Source organism: Tyto alba, unplaced genomic scaffold, assembly GCF_018691265.1.
Source record: "Tyto alba isolate M040663 unplaced genomic scaffold, T.alba_DEE_v4.0 Super-Scaffold_44, whole genome shotgun sequence".
Taxonomy (NCBI): Eukaryota; Metazoa; Chordata; class Aves; order Strigiformes; family Tytonidae; genus Tyto; species Tyto alba.
In genome coordinates this window covers 12449713-12465688 of record NW_024881320.1, presented here as the reverse complement: position 1 = coordinate 12465688, position 15976 = coordinate 12449713, and the positions used below count along the sequence as shown (strand labels likewise).

The following is a 15976-nucleotide window of genomic DNA, read 5'->3' as shown; positions in this document are numbered from 1 at the left end:
TTGTAAGTTCAGCTCTGGCTGTCTCCTCAGTCTGCTGATGATTCACAACGTCCCTCTTTCCACTTCACTTTTGCAGCTCATGGCAGTAACCTGGTGACACACAAAGTGTTTACATGCTTTGAAGTTGTGCTCCTGACCCAAGCACATCGCAGTTTAAACTGAGAAATCTTGAGAGATTAGGAGGGATAATCTATAATCAGTGCAAATGAGCTTTAACGAGGCCTCCCTTGGCCTCGCCAACTGGACAGCATTGTTTTGGCCATGGCTACTTTGCACTCCTTTGCTAACCGAACTTGGGGGACACCCAACAGGTCACAAACACAGCAGGGATACGGGAGATTAGTCTGGATTTGACCAGATGCTGCCAGGGCTGGGGTCTGTAATGCTGAGACAATTTGCCAGCAAACCAGCATGAGGTGGCTTAATCTGGAGAGGTGCTAAGTGTCTGTGTTTTGCACTACTTTTCTGGCTGCAGTTTCCTAAACCACCTTGCAGTTTCAGGAACCCCTTCCCAGCAGCAGTGCTGGTGTGGGAGCACAGCACTGCCACGTCTGTCCTGGCCCAGTTATACCATGAGCCCAAGAGCCAATGTGACAACAGCAGGAACACGCTCTGGGGAACTCCGACCTGCGCAGAGCAGGTTAGGAAGCAAGGGGTGGGTGGTTATCCCCTTTATAATTCCAGAGAGTTTTACTATTTTCTCATGCAGACAGGGTCAGAGATTAAAGCTCCCCCCCACCTAAGCAAGTTCAGTTCTCAGATAAGAGGCCTCTTAAATGCATTACAAAAGCAACAAACACACTTAATTCTCAATCTGCACCACCAAGTCTTTATTTCTAAAAGCAAATGGTTTGTGGCAGACTCAAATTAATAAAATATCATTGGGACTTAGGAGCAGCTGCTGCTACTGGAGTTGGTGACTGGAGTGCAGACACAAGACCCGGCTGGTGTCTGAAGCTTTGAGGAACATGGGGATCTGACAGAAGGGCAAACATGGAGGCAAACATTAAGTTACTTGCTCTCCCACTGCGTAGTAAGCGAGTTTCATCCCATGTCCACCTGTGATGTCTCACGCCAGCCCTCCCAAGACCTCGCCATGGTCCTCCTGAAAAAAACCCCAGGATCTCAACATTCTTCTGTTAAATATAACCCAAGGATAAAAATCACTGGCAACGTAAGGGTTAGCTCCCCCACCTTCCTCTTTTATTGGCTGATTGACTTTTCAAGCAGATTATTGTGATCCATAGCGGTTGCACCACCCAGCTGCCTCGCTCCTTACTCGGCGGGCCGGTACCGGCCTTTGCCCATCCTCCACACAGGGGCGAACCAGCCTGTTTCGTTGCGGCAGAGAATCACTACCGGGAGTTGCCGTTCCGAGCGCACCGGACACCTAACTGCCGGGAGGTAACGAGGAGCCGTCCCCGACGGCAGCGGAGCTCCCGAGCCCCGCGGCCGTTCCCGGCCCGGCCCGCATCCTCTGTCCGCCGCCCGCGGGGCCCAGCCCGGGCCAGGGCCCGCTCCGGCCGGTGCCGCCGCCCGTTGCCTCGGTAACCCTCTGGCCGTCCCGCCGCCGTCCCACAGTGCTTTGCGTTCCGGCTGCGCTGGAGCTCCCTGATTGGAGGGGCGGAGGGGGCGGGGCTCTTCCCTCAGGCGTCCGGCGCCGAGGGCAGCTCGCCGGGCCGCGTCCGCGCTCTGGAGACGCCACTGCGAAGCTTCATCCTTCTCTGCCGTTTCTTCCCGGGGGAGCCGGTTCCACCGGCGCTCCCCTCCCCGAGCGGGTGGTACCGGCCCTGGGCACTCCCGGCTCGCAGGCACCGACTCCCCGCTCCGCTCTGCTCCCGCCGGGCACGCCTCCCTCCGCAGCGCGCCGTCGTCCCCTCGCCTCTCAACTAAACTTGCTCACCCGCTCCCGCCGCCCATTGGCCCAGCAAGTTATGAATATGCAGATAAAGGCCAGCGGCCGCCGAATGGCAGACGAGCGGAAAGTTAATATTCGTGTTGCGGCGCGCGGATTGGCCAGCGTGCGATCCGCCCCGGCAGCGGGGTAGTCTGCCCCCTGGCGGCGGCAGGAAGGGGCGGGCGCGGCGCCGGGAGCCCGAGATGGTGGGCGCCGGGGCGCGCGGGGCGCCGCTGCTGCCGCCCTTGCTGTTGCTACTGCCGCTGCTGCGGGGCGCGGCGGGCGGCCTCGCTGACAGCGTCGTCTGGGCCGTCAACGCGGGCGGCGATGCTCATGTGGACGTGAACGGCATCCACTTCCGCAAGGACCCGCTCGAGGGCCGCGTGGGCCGAGGTGAGGGCGGGGAACGCCGGTGCTGCGCGGGCGGCCCCGCCGGTGTGTGTGTGGGGGGTGTCGGTGAGGCTGCCCTCAGGGCCCCCCGCGGCTCCGCTCCGCTGAGGGCGGCGAGGCCCGCCCGTGTCGGCGGGGGTCGGGGACTCGCGTCGCCCCGGCCCCGCCGCGGGCGGGCGGTGGGTCTCCCCGCAGCGTTGCGGTGACCCGGGCAGGACCGCGGGCCGGATCTCCTCTTCCTCAGCCGCCCGGGCCCGGCGTCGCGAAGGGGGCGGCCGGGAGACAGCGAGGGGCCCCGCGGGGAGCGCCGGCCCAGCCCCCGCACCGCAGTTGTCACCCGCGGCCACCCCCCTACTCCCGCCGGGGCTGCACACCCCCATCCCCGCGGCGGAGCGGGGCCCGGGCCCCGGCAGCGGCGGGACGAGCCCTGCGGGCTTCGGGCTGGTTTCCTCGGCCTCGGGCTGCGGGGTTGTGTAATGCCGGAGGAGAAGTCGCTCCTCGCGGGCTGGAGTGGAATTTCGGCTGGAAAGGCAACGGGAGCGCTCAGGCTGCCAAACCGGCCGCATGCAGCCGCCTGGCTCCTTTTTTTTTTTTTTTTTTTTTTTTTTTTTTTTTTCCACTGAAAGACCCCAGTTTCCACAGCAAGACCTGCCAGTCTGAAGCCCAGCCTGCAGCGCTCAGCAAAGTGAGAACATGCTTTGCCTGCTCTGCGCAGCTGAACGGCGCAGGGTGATGCCGACCACCAGCAGCCTGGTCCCAACAGGGAGGAGCGCAGGCTGCTCGCTGGGGCTGGGCAGGAGGAAGGTGCAGCTGGCTGGTCTGCACCACTGCTCCAGTCCTGGCAGGGTGTTCAAGAGCAGGGCAGGGACAGAAGCAGATGTAGAGGCAGATGGGATATGATCAGCTGCACTAACTACTGATCAGTAAGATCTACCAGTAAGGACAGGATGAAGAACTAATACTTTACTTGCACTTGGGTTACCTTTTCCTACTTCCCCTGAAATCATTCCAGTTGTATGAATTTTGTGTCTTTCTGATAATTGGTGCACCAAAACCTAGTTGATTCACAAATGTCTTGAAAAGTTATCTGTGCTGAGCTGCTCCTGCTGTGAGTTACAGGTGAATGGTGGCGTGCAGAGAAGATGAGCTGTCTGTTGACTTTTAAGTCTAACCTTCACTGTTTCCATGTAGGATGGTGAGGATTGCCCTATGCTATACAGCTAGGACTGCCATTGCTTACCCTGCATGAGTGCCATCCTGAACAGAGAGCTGTTTGTGCGCAGTGGATACAGGGGAGGTCACATTTAAATACTAACGCGGTTTGTTAGGCATTGCTGGTGCCCCAGTCACACAGGGTGCCCTGATTGCTGTAGGTCAGCTTCACTTAACAGACCTCTCACATGTGTGACTTGAAGGAGAATGTCCCCGTGGACTTGAACACTTTATTTTTCAGTCCAGGAGAAAAAAGTGTCTTTTTCAAGCACACTGTGACATGCCCTTCCTTTGGGAAAAGCCTGTGATGTTTCCTCTGAACAGCAGGCTGTTCCAGTAATCCTCCTTCAGCCAGTGGTGCCAGGCACGGCAGAGGAGACTTTACCCCTTTGAGCTCTCAGCTGCTTTTCCCTCAATGGCTTTTTATTGCACCATTGTTCGTTTTACTCTGGGCTCCTCTCTGCGTTGATAGGCATGTGATGGCTACAGCAGAAGTATGTGGCTGACTGGGAGGAAACAACCTAGGGATAGTGTTTCTGGGCTGTACTGCCTCTGGCCAAATTAAAACTTTTTTTTTTTTTTTCAGGCCTCAGTTCAGATGCTGTGCCCTAAAGGCCAAAATGTGCTGGTGGCATTTAGAGAATAGCCAGGTGCCAAGCATGGTTGTGTCGAAGCTTAATGAATACTGCTCCTCTCTGTGAGCTACCTCTCAGCACACCCAGCGTGCTATAAAATCAAGCTCACTTCCACAGCTATGTCAACAGACCTCTGATATGCAGGTGACAGGTCTTCCTCTCCAGTTACCTTCTTGGATATTAAAGGACTTAATTCCTATGCTGGCTTTCCTCTAATAGGAGCTGACTTCTTTGGAGTCCTTGGTTTGCTATCACTGTAATCTGTACCTGTCCGGTAATATCTGTGTGGGAGGACAGGTTAAACTTTTCACCCTCTGTATTTCTGGTGATTAGAGTCTTCAGCCTTTACGCCCGGGTTTGAGTGGTAAAGAGAAGCACAAGATTGCCCGAGTGTAGGTCTGTGTGAAACAGGAGACTAAGAACTGGCATTAATTTCCTTTCGCTCGTTTGCATTGGCTCCATCTTTGGCAATGTGTGCTGGGTTAGTAGTTCTTGCTTTGTCTTGGCCAATGCAGTGTCTGTTCCCATGGAAATGGGGGTGGAAGTGGCAAGTGCCAGCAGAGAACTTAGTCTAGATCAACTTCTGTCTGAAGTGCCAGTGGGCAGGTGGTGTCTGCAGTCTTCCCTCCTGCCCCTTCTTCGTTGCTTGATTCTGAGCACTTGAGGCACACATCGCCTTGCGTTTGTACAGTAACCCTGACACAATACAGTGTTAAAGTCGTTTGAGGGTTGCTCTAGGTGGTGAAATGACTGAGAAGAGGCAAGTCTTATGATTTCTGATATTTTCTCAGTTATTGTTGCACTTGGGAATGTTATTTGGGCCATTCTCAGGGGGCTGTTCCAATGCCTGCAGGAAGCACCCATTTCAGCTGTGTGGCTGTGGGAACAGCAGCTGATGGGGCTGTTGGTGCTCTTGAAATCTTTGTGTTCTATTTCTTGCTTTTTCCTGTCTTCAAGCTGCCAGGTATTGCGTGACTATAGTGAGAAGGGGTTTTGTAAGATGTCTAATGCTTTTTACCCTTCTGTCATTCCCCACGTTTTCACTTGAGGAGGGTGAGTCTCAAACCTGATGCCATTGACTGCTAAATTCAAATCTGTTGAATGAGTCGAGTCAGTCCTATGCTGACTGTTTTGGTTTTGTACTCAGACTTTGAAAATTTGAAAATGTTGTAAAAATATTCTAGGTGGTTTTCCTCTGAAGGAGTCAATAGCCAAGTCCTTTGGCTCTGCACCCTGTTTGTGAAAAAGACTCTTCTTTCTGAAAAGGTGTGAGTGAGTTTACTATGTCTAACTTAGACTGCAGCAGGTCCAGACCCGTTTTTCTACAAGACCTGGGTTCTAGGGCTTTGGCTACCTCTGCTTCTGCTCCAGTAGTGCCGCCTCCTGGTCAGAGCAAGGAGGGGAGACAGGTCTGACAAGTGCTAACTCCACTTAGGGAGTTAAGCACTTAAGGAATATATAAAGTGTCTCTTCCATGTGCCTCAGAAGTTAACCCTTCCTCTCACTGTTTTGGGCTTGGAACCCAGCTTCTGACTACGGCATGAAGCTGCCAATCCTGCGGTCCAATGCGGAGGATCAGATTCTGTACCAGACCGAGCGTTACAATGAGGAAACCTTTGGTTATGAAGTTCCCATCAAAGAGGAGGGTGACTATGTGCTGGTGTTAAAGTTTGCAGAGGTCTATTTTGCACAGTCTCAACAGAAGGTAAGCAACAGCTCCTTGCTTGTCTCTCTGATGTGAGTTCCTGGCTAAGACCAGGTTGCTTCCTCTGCTTTGCATGCTGAAGAAAGGAGTGAAGTAAGGCTCTAATGGTTAACTTAGTTCCCAGAGCTCTTATGGGCTCTGAAACTTCGAGCTTCCACATTTCATGTGTCTTCCACGTTTCAGATGTACAGTTGGCCTGGAAAATTGCATTATAACATATTCAAACAAACATACAACTAAACATAACTAGCACTAGAGTTTTACGATCTGTTTAGGCCATGCTGCCTTTGAGAAGAAGTGGTTTTGCCTTTTCACTGAACACTTGTTCCTGACCTGACAGCATGCTTGTGCTGGAGGAAGTATTGCACAGATTGAATCAGAGAAATGATCTGGGTTAAATAACTTACTCAAAACAATTTTTACGAATGTAAGAAGACTTGTTACTGGTTCAAACTGATCCCAAAAGCACAGAGTTAAATTCAACCCTCTTTATTGTTCTTTAGAGAAGAACAGTCCTTAACCACTTTTGAAATCCCTCATATGCAGATGTGGAAGCAGAAGCACAAAGAACTCAAAGCTCTGTGATAAAATAGGAGAGAGGTGGTGTGTGTTTTAGTCTGGCTTTTCCCCTGACTCCATCAGCTTCTTTAGAGCCCTGCTCCTTAAGCGCTGTGCTGCCTGCCTGCCAGAGAAGTATTTCAGGGAACAGAACTGGTGGGACTGGCTTATGGAATGGATGCAAAAAGCAGCCTCAGATTAAACTGAAGGGCTGAGGCATCTTTGGTTTCTCTTCCTTCATGTGGTTCTGATGGGATTCCCCAGGTGCTGAGTGAAGTTTGAGTCATTACAGCCCTGAGGAGGACTTTCACTATGAATTCACAGATGTGGTTAGCAGTTCAACATTTTATCTCCTTCAAACCCTGTGTCCTTCACCAGCTTGTTTCCTCTTTGCTCTGCTGCAGGCTGTTAGTTAGAAATGGCTTAACTCCCTAGGGTGTGGTGTGTTGCAGCCACCCTGGGGTGGTAGGAGGAGGTCCTCAGCCAGTAGGTGGAAAGAAAGTTGTGAAAGAGTATGAATAAACCAGAATAAAATTGTGCTGTCCTCAGTTCTGAACAGCAGATATAGGGGTTATTTTAAAAGTAGGCAGCAGATTTCGGGATATTTGAAAGCAATGTTAATGCTTCAGTGCCTTTACCTGGCTGCTTTTAGGCTGAATCCTTCCCAAGGGAGTGGGGCATGTATGGTGGGACAGTGCATGCTGCAGTGCTTTCTGTTCCTGTGTGCATAATGAGCAGAGACCTTTCCTGTTCTATTCCCCCTTCACCCATCACGTGCCTGAATCCATTCTGACACTGTCATTTCTTCCACTTTCTGAAGGTATTTGATGTTCGCTTGAATGGCCACGTGGTGGTGAAGGACTTAGACATTTTTGACAGAGTTGGACACAGCACAGCTCACGATGAGATCATTCCCATGAGTATCAAAAAGGGGAAACTGAGTGTCCAGGGAGAGGTTTCCACGTTCACAGGGAAACTCCACATTGAGTTTGTAAAGGTAACAAGCTTTTCTGGGCAGAGCCCTGATCTTCCTTTTCCTGTTCTTCCCCAGCCATGTGGTGCAGCTGCGTGCTGGAGGAGGAGAGGTGATGGTGGGGAGAATATTTCTTGCCTCAAAGCTACAGCACTGACTTCCTTCTTTGCTTTCTCTAGGGCTACTATGACAATCCGAAAATCTGTGCCCTATACATCCTGCAAGGAACAGTGGAAGGTAAGCACAGTTTTTGAGCCAGAAGGCTCTTCCCCCTTGGAGAGCAGCCTGCTGCTTCTCAGACCATGAGATCATAGCTCTTGCTGACCCGCCTCTGGCAAAACTGTTTCTCTCTCAGCAAGTTCCCACAGAGTGCAGTTGCAGAATGAAATAGGTGTGTAGTGTCCTCCTACTCCTCCAAGTGCACAGAGCTGTGTCATTTTTGGAATAAGAAAAATCAATTTGGTTTGGGATTTCCTGCATAGGAGAAGGGAACATGTCTGGTCAGACTTAGCTTATAGCTACTGATAAATTCCCTCTGGACTTGGATTACAGCAGCAGCCCTGCAGACAAGTAATTTACGGAGATTTTTTAGGCAGTAGTTAAGTGTTTCTTACCTGGAGCTTCATTTTGCCTTCTCAGCTCGAGGACAAGGCAGTGTTTTTTCCCAGATATGAGTTTCTCTGGATAGCAGTGGAGTGTGCTAGTAAAGTCCCTGCTCTTTCAACACCTTCTTTTTAAGCCTGTGCTGGAGTTGGAGCCCCTCTAGCTCCTGAACAGAGGAGGTTTAGGACCCCAAAGCATCAGTTTGCTTTACTATTGATCAGGGATTGCCAAGTGCTGCTGATCTGGTGTGTAACCTTGTGGCTAGGTGGCACCTTGCTGTGTGGGGGACCTGCAGTTCAGGCTTCAGGCTCAGAGGACTGGATTTGAGTGGGGCTAGGCTGTGCTGCTCTGATAGGGCTGGGGCTGCGGCATGCAGTGATGTGAGGTAGGACCATTTGTGGAAAGGATTGTTTCCATTCCTGTTTCCACCTGTATCTGCTGGTTCCACAGGCAGCAGGTGCTTGTTCTTGACTAGATCTTACTGTACAGCTGTGGTATCTGACTGTGTATGCTGTGAGTGTGCTTTTGTGTTGTAACTTCTTCTGTGCGACCCGTAGATGGGGTGGAGGGATGTTGTTTTCTTTGCAGACTGGGTCTTTAGATGCTCTTACATCATGGAGGAAAGAAACAGTGGTGTGAGCCTCTGTGAGGAAGGATGCTCCTATTTCCTGGCGTGCTCTGGCTGTGGTGTTGATTGGTGGTCAGGTGCCGTGTTGCCCATGTTCATGCTGGATAGAGGAGAGGGAAACGGAGTGACTCAGGTGATTTCCCAAGTTACATCCTGCTTTCTTGCAACCTTTTGTCTTGTCCAACAGATGTTCCAAAGCTGCAGCCACACCCAGGTCTGGAGAAAAAAGAGGAAGACGATGATGAAGATGAATATGATGATGGCTCCAGTGTTAAAAAACAGGCAAATAAGAACCGGGTTCAGTCAGGCCCACGCACACCAAACCCCTATGCCTCGGACAACAGCAGCCTCATGTTTCCTATATTGGTGGCCTTTGGTGTCTTCATTCCTACCCTCTTCTGCCTCTGCCGATTGTGAGAGCAAGCCCCACAGAGCATCAGCCACGGGGCTGGGAGGGAAGGAGTTGGACCAAACACGGTTGCTTTCAATTTCTCCATATTGTTCATAATTTAAGGGAAAAAAAAAAAAAAAAAAAAAAAAAAGATGATTCATTTGGAATGAGTAGCAGGTTCAGGTAAGATGGAGCTTACCTTCCCCCTGCCAGCAAGCAGCGAGGCCCTTGCCTTCCCCTTCATACCACGTGCAGCCTCTGATCCTCCCTGGGGCATCCAAGAGTAAACTGAGTCCTGGCTGGCTGTGTATTGGGCTGTTGAAAGCTGATGCTACCAGTCCTGGGCCACGTCCTGCACTGAGAGAAAGCCATGTGCTGCCTGTGCTGGGTAGAATACGGTTCCGTAAGCAGGGAAGCAGCTCTTGAAACCAGGCCTGGGTACACGTTGTGTCCAGGAGCATGGAAATGTTGTGGTGCCATTGGGTGACTAACTACTATGGAGGACGGAGCCTGGCTCAGCATCTGCCCAAGTGTGTACAACACGATGTATGGTACTCACCTGCATAAAAATACCAAGACTCCAGCTAGCTGCTCAGCCTCTGTGGAGATGTTCCCCTCCTAAGACTGCAAGCTGTGCCAGGAGCAGAGGGATTTATCTGGCCTGATTTGCTGCACCAGTTGGGAAAGACTTTCCTAGTTTGGCAATTGTAATGCTAGATCCATTGCAGAGGGATTCTGCTGTAGCCGCAAGAGGCTGACGTTAGCGTCTGATCAGATGCACTAGTTTTCTGTATTGATTATGGCTTTTGTTTACTTTAATATCCTTTTATTTTCAAAGGCTTCATTTTAAGCCCAGTTCCTTGTTTTGCCCTTTCTAGCAAGTGACCTCTCCTTTGGAAGAAGCTGAGAATCAGATGACCTAGTGAGGAGGTTCTGGACTTGTTCCTTGACCTTCCCAACAGTTATCTCCCTGCCCTGTGACTGTGAACAACCTGTGCTGTAGGACAGAGCAGAGCAACCTTGCGGATGCTCCCTGTGGGCTCTGATTCCCTGTCATAGGGATCAGACTCACCTGCAGTGGTGGGAAATGCAGTGGAGTTGGTTAGTATCTTCAGTTAGCCCAGTCTTTCATGTGTCAAGTCACTGTGGTGAAGGGGCAGATATCCAACACTTCAGTACTGTAGAGCAAGGTGGTTTGTTGCCCTCCAGAGATCTGGAAGTGAGCAGAACACTGGAGACAAGGTCACCCGCTTCCCCTGGGAGTATTTCTGCAAGAGGCTTCTGTTTCCGCATGCAGAGCCTGTGGCTGGCCGACAGAGGCTGAGCAGAGTGAAAGCCCTCGCTGCGCCTGCTGATCCAGAGCTGCAGGCCCTGACGAGCTGCCTTTCCACGGTCTTGGCCTCTGGCATGTTGAGTGCTTCTGGCTGGCAGGTGGGAGATGTTCTGTGTGCTGGAACAAGATCTGTCCCAGGTGGGGTTGGGTCCTTGCGGGCCAGCTTCGATGCTGGTGAGCTCTGGCCTCACAGGATACTTTACCTCATGCTATCTCTGTTCTCAGAAATGCTCTCTCTTTACCCGGAGCAGTGGCACTGAGCAATGTCCTTGCCCTGGGCCTGAGTTTTCTTAGTGGTTGTTCTTGGGTTTGATCCCCTGCAGTGGCTCAGCCTTTCTTTGAGCTGAGAAGGGTCAGCAGAATTCCCTAGTTTCTGGAAGGGAAACCGGAGGAGCCGCCTTTCTGGTCTGCCGGGCCCAAGCAGCTGAAGCCTTTGCTTCCTCCTAACCCTCAAGCTGTGATGTGAGCTGCCAACTCACTAGCTCCAGAACTGGAGCTGGGGGAGGTGTCAAAGCACCGCTCTCTGCAGCAGTGGCACTGAACCTTGCCTTTCTGATCTCATACATCGCTGCTATGGGCCTGACCCCAATTCTGTGTGAGCTAAAAAGCAAGCATTAGGACCTTAATTACCTTCTTTCCAGTTGCACAAGTGGTAACAGTCAGTTTGGGAGAAGCAAGAGGGTCCCTGCCACAGTTGAAGGAGAAGACAGGCTTTAGAGAGAGCAGATCTCAAGAACGAACCTTAGGATGAAAAGGCGGTAAGCTTGAAGTTGTGTGCTTCATCTTCTAGCTGCTGTTAAAATCCTAGTACTTATAAAACTCGTATAAAATATGAACTCTGTTTTGGTTGGTGACAGCGCCTGCAGAGATTTTCCACCGTTTTTGGGATTGCTTTAACTGGAGCAAGGAGACATTTAGATCTTTATCAATTTTGAGAAGCGTGAACTGTGCTGATTTGTTAAGCAAAGAACCTGGGCTTGAAATCAGGCTTCTCTGTAAGGAGCTGTTCTCCTCCAGGCCTTTTAGATTGCATTTTATTTGAGCATCCTTGAAACAAGGAATCACTCAGCTTCTTGTGGCTTACCCGGTAATCTGCACGTTGCCTCGCATGAGAAGAGGGGTGTGCATTTAGGTGTGCAAAAGTCAGAAGTCTTCTAGGATAGTTTATCCCTGCCTCTCATGGCAGTCAGAGCACCCATTTGGTGCCATTGGCTGTCCTAAAGCAGAGCTGTGCAGAGTGTGATCTGTTGTGTTCCAGTTGCTCAGATCAAATGAATTTGTCTTATTTGAATAAGAATAGGGAGGAGGAATAGTTCATCATGGCTTCAATTTAGTTGTTTTGGCTCTGTTTTAATGCATCTTTGTCACGACAAGCTGGGTGGTGGGGCTGTTCCTGACCCAGTCAGGGTGCTATGAGCAGTTTTCCTTGTTTGTTGGTCCATTCCCTCCTGACGGGTTTGCCACCTTCAAGCAAAGCGTGTGGGAACATGGGAGGATGGAAGGGGATAACCAGTGAGCACCTCACTGGGAACGGCATACTCAGGCTGGCTCCCCTTGCTGTCTCTGTCTAGCATCTGCAAGCCAGCCAGATGGGTATAATGAGGTACCTGGTCCTGACCAGGGAAAGAAGTAGTTTTGGTTGGTTGTAGCTTTCCAGCATGGGTGTTTGAGGGAATATCCAAAACATTGTTTAGTTGAGACTGGTTAGAGGCAAGCCTGTTTGTGCTTTGTTGCCTCCTGCCAGCAGCAGGCTGGTGAAATACAGTCCCTGTGCAGCAGTGTGGGAGCTGGGTCGGAACAGACTCTGGCTTGATTCGTGGAGCAGTTGTGTAGAGGGGCTGGTAAGGCAATTTTAATAAAGCTTCCACTTAATAAAGGGAAGATGACACCTTCAATCATATTTTGGGCCTGGATCCAGCCTCAGGGTAGTGGTTCCAAAGCCTGTTTTAATTACACTCTCATCAGCCCCTCCTTTCGTACCTTTAAGCCAGGCCATTTTCCCCTTCTGTGTGTGTGTGTGACTAAAACAACAGCTCTGACCCTTTTGAGTATCCCAGGTGGCTGTAAGCAGAAAGCCAAATGAATTCCCTTCTCTTTTTGGTGCCTTTGTCTCAGGCTTTGAATAAAAGTCTATTTGAAGAAGCTTCTTTTTTGTTTTAAGGAGCTTCTGAGTTGTTTTTACTTTTTCCCCAGGGGACAGGCATTCCCTGCCCTCACGATCAGCTGGGGACTGTCTCACTGTCCCTAGACACCAGCTCTGGAGGTCACAGCTGAAGCAGAGAACCGTGAGCGAGCATCTTTGGTTCCAGTCCTTGAGGTCAATGGAAAAAAAGCCTAGCAGGGGATAGAAGAACTGGGAGAGCTCCTTCAGGTCTGGTCTCCCCCAGAAATCTCCCGAAGGCAGAATGGAGAACTTCCAGGCAGTCTGGTGCCTGTGTGTTTGTAGTTCAGAGCTGAGTGAGTCACGACTACATCCTGGTAGTTGTATGGTGCTTACAGCTTCTGCATGGAGAGTGTAGCATGGGGGGTCCTGCTCCCCAGACTTAATCACTGAAGGCTTGCCCCACAGTGTTTGGGTCTGAAGAGGGAGCAGAGACCTGTGCTTTATCCCTTGGCCTTTAAATGAAATGGAATTGCAGAGCCAGGGAGATGTCTTGATATGGGAAGTTGGGGATGAACAGGCCTGTCTGATGGAAAACAGCAGGAAGAGGGAGAGGACCAGCAGAGCAGATTCAGCCCTTGATGTGAGACAGGTTCTGAGCAGCTGTGAAGTACCAAGTGTTTCAGGCTCTGTTTGCTCAAACGTGGGAGAGATCCGTCTGCTTCTTGCACTTATGTGGTAGGGAGGGAAATATCCTTGCTGAGAATCCAAGGGAAATGGGAACTGGGCCAGCACTGAGCTAATTTACCTACTGGCGCTACTGCATCTCCACAACAAATGCCAGAGTCTAATACAATTCAAGGATGCTTTTTTTAACATCAGCCTGGTTCCACCAGTCTGTCTTCACTGGCTAGTCCCAAATAGGCCCCGACAAGTATTATCAACAGCACAGACACAACACCGGGCCAGAGCTGTGAAGGCTCAGAAATGTGATTACACCAATAGGCCTCCCGTGCTGCGCCCCTGCTTCACGCGCTGCCCAGTGGGGCTGGGGCATGTGCATTTGTTTCACCTTGGATGCAGACGGATTTGTCCCAGGAGTACAGTAGCAACTGTATTGAAATGGTGCTGGGCTGGATGGGAGAGGTGAAAGCAGGTCCATGTCTTCCGGGACTCTGGCTTGCTCAGAGTTTATTGCTGTATATTAAATACTATTTTTGGAGATTGGGGGGAAGATGTGGGAGGGGGAGGGATGTGGTGGCACTGTCCCCAGTCTGAGCAGTGGGACGCTACTGCAGGTAATTGATAGGTTTTGATTTTTTTTCCCAAAAAAGTGCTTTATTTAAAAAAAAAAAAATCAACAAAACAGAAGTGCTTTCCTTCCTCCTAGAAACAGTGCTGGCTGATTAGAAAATATGAATAATCTTTTGCAAACATCAAAAGTCTCTGCTAAAGAGTTTGTGTGATGGAATTTTCAAGGCAAGGAGTGAAGTACAGCTTGAACCAGTTTAACTGGGGAGAGTGTGAATCTAAGAAATGCAGGATCTCTGCCCTGGAGTTGTTCCCGGTCACACGTAGTGGGGATGTGCTTGCCTGTGCTACCATGGCTGTTCTGTCACACTGTCACAGTTCCTAAGCTAGGGTGCTGGAGTGAAGCCATGTCTGGAAACTTGCTGTCAAGTGGGGGCTTGGATTTTTCGTGCTTTCTATGGGGGCTTCGTGCTTTCAGGGCTTTCCCACTCAAGAAGCAGCCAGGTCGGTAACACAGCCCCAGAGACTGTGAGAGCAGAGGCAGGATTTGTGCTTCGTGCAGGAGGCAGTAGCCCCGACTGCGAGGCGCTGGGCAGGTGATGGTGACGTTTGGGTCCCATCGTTGTAGCAGCTTTTCGCGTTGGCAGGAGGTCCCACCGCTCCCTGGTGCCCGGCTGCGTAGGCTGGGATGCGTGGAAGCGACCTGTGGCGTTGGCATTGAGGACATGTCACAAACTACTTGAAGCTGCAGGTCTAAGTTGTCTGTAAAGTCTAAAGCAGTGTGGGGAGAGATCCCCATCTGTACTTGTCACCAGTACAAAGGGGTTTTATGGAGGATTTTTTTATTTTACTGTCCATTGCTTTCTGTTATAACAACTTGCAGTCACATTTTTTTTTTTTAGTTTGTTTTGCAGCAAGCTTGGGCCCTGGGTGAAAAGCACAGATGTCTATTTCTGATTGCATTGGCTTTGCAGGGACTAGTTTGGGGGAAAAGATGGGTGTGGGGGTGGGTTATTTTATTTTTGGTACATGGTAGCGGTTTTATTTTTTAATTTCCCCAGGATGTTTGGTTGAGGGAATGTTCTGAAATCTACTGTCTGGCAGTTTTAACCAGCAGTGTGTTAAAGGAAAATAAACAAGATTATATTGTCACTTGGATGAGGTGGTCCCTCTTTTCTATGGCGGGGGCGGAGGAGCCCCCCTCTGCTTTATGGCTTGCGGTGCTGGAGGCCAAGACTGCACTGCGGAGGGGACTGCAGGCTGCTGCCGAGATGCAGTTTGACATCCCACCGCTGCTGCAGCTCAGAGCCTCTCCCTGCCGCTGCCCGCCTCCGGTACAGCTCCAGAATTCTCTTGCCAGTTGTTTTGGGCAATTAAGTGCAAGTTGAACGGTACAACATCCTCTTAAAAGTGCTGATGTGGACCTTGTTGCTTCCTGCTCAGATCAGGAACTCTGGAGATGTAATCTACCTTCTGGGGTTTTGCAAGCTGCCCCGATTTCAGCTTGAAACTGCGTCAGAGCTGGCCAGAAGGGGCTGGAGCTGGAGCGGAGAGAGTGTGGCACCTTCCTCCTGTGTGTGCCTGCTCGCAGGGGATGAGGGACCCTGGCCCCACGTGGAGCAGCCGCTCTTCCAGACAGCCTGGCTCTTTGATCTGTGCTTCCTGGGGCACAGAATAGAGGGACCAAACTTGATTCGGCAAGGAGGATTTGGGAGCTCTGGCATGGGCAGGCTTGTTTGAAATAGCATTTGTTTGGCAGTAGCAGGCGTGTGCTGCTTACAAGCAGCAGCAAACGTCACTAACTGCTGCTCTAAATCTGTTTCCAGTCATCTTGAGCGTGTTGAGTGTTGGCTGGAGTCTGAAAAGAGGACGCAGATGTTTCTTGTTCTTGCCCCAGTTCCCTGAAGGGATGGAGGTGACTCTTAGCAGCTCTTAAGTGGCTACGGCAGGCTGGTGGGCAGCTCCTCTTTCAGGATGAAATGCATCCTTTCCTCGGTGTGATGCTCCCGTGGGACATCCCGCATCCCTCCTGCCAGGCTCAGGAGACCCGTCCGACATCTGCCACTGTCCCTGGGGTGCATGCTGGGGGGGACAGTGGCACAGCTGGAGGCTGGCTGACCCGGGGAGAGCGTGGCCGGGCACCAGTGCTCCCTGAGCAGCCCTGTCACTGCCCCAGCTCCCTGGGGACAGCAGCCGGGGTGTCCTCAGGGCAGCAGTGGGGTGTGCACCCCGACACCGTGCCGGCTTGCCGCTGCTTCCCGAAAAGCTCTTGCCACCGCTCCCTAAAAAGGCCGGGGCT

At 51.3% G+C, this 15976-nt stretch overlaps 1 protein-coding gene and 1 long non-coding RNA gene across 2 annotated transcripts; one reads left to right on the top strand and one right to left on the bottom strand.

The window, feature by feature from the left end:
- Nucleotides 1–806: 806 nt before the first annotated feature.
- LOC116963757 lies at nucleotides 807–1924 on the bottom strand. The gene is made up of 2 exons (XR_004408376.2): nucleotides 1195–1924; nucleotides 807–1105 (listed from the first exon to the last, which is right to left on the bottom strand). It is a non-coding gene; the product is annotated as an uncharacterized LOC116963757 (long non-coding RNA).
- An 81-nt stretch (nucleotides 1925–2005) lies between these two features.
- Nucleotides 2006–14829, top strand: MLEC (malectin). Its single transcript, XM_042805217.1, has 5 exons — nucleotides 2006–2290; nucleotides 5661–5839; nucleotides 7218–7394; nucleotides 7550–7607; nucleotides 8789–14829. The coding sequence occupies exons 1-5, from the start codon at nucleotides 2101–2103 to the stop codon at nucleotides 9016–9018; spliced, it is 834 nt and encodes a 277-aa protein (XP_042661151.1). The 5' UTR covers nucleotides 2006–2100; the 3' UTR covers nucleotides 9019–14829.
- The last annotated feature ends 1147 nt before the right edge of the window (nucleotides 14830–15976 follow it).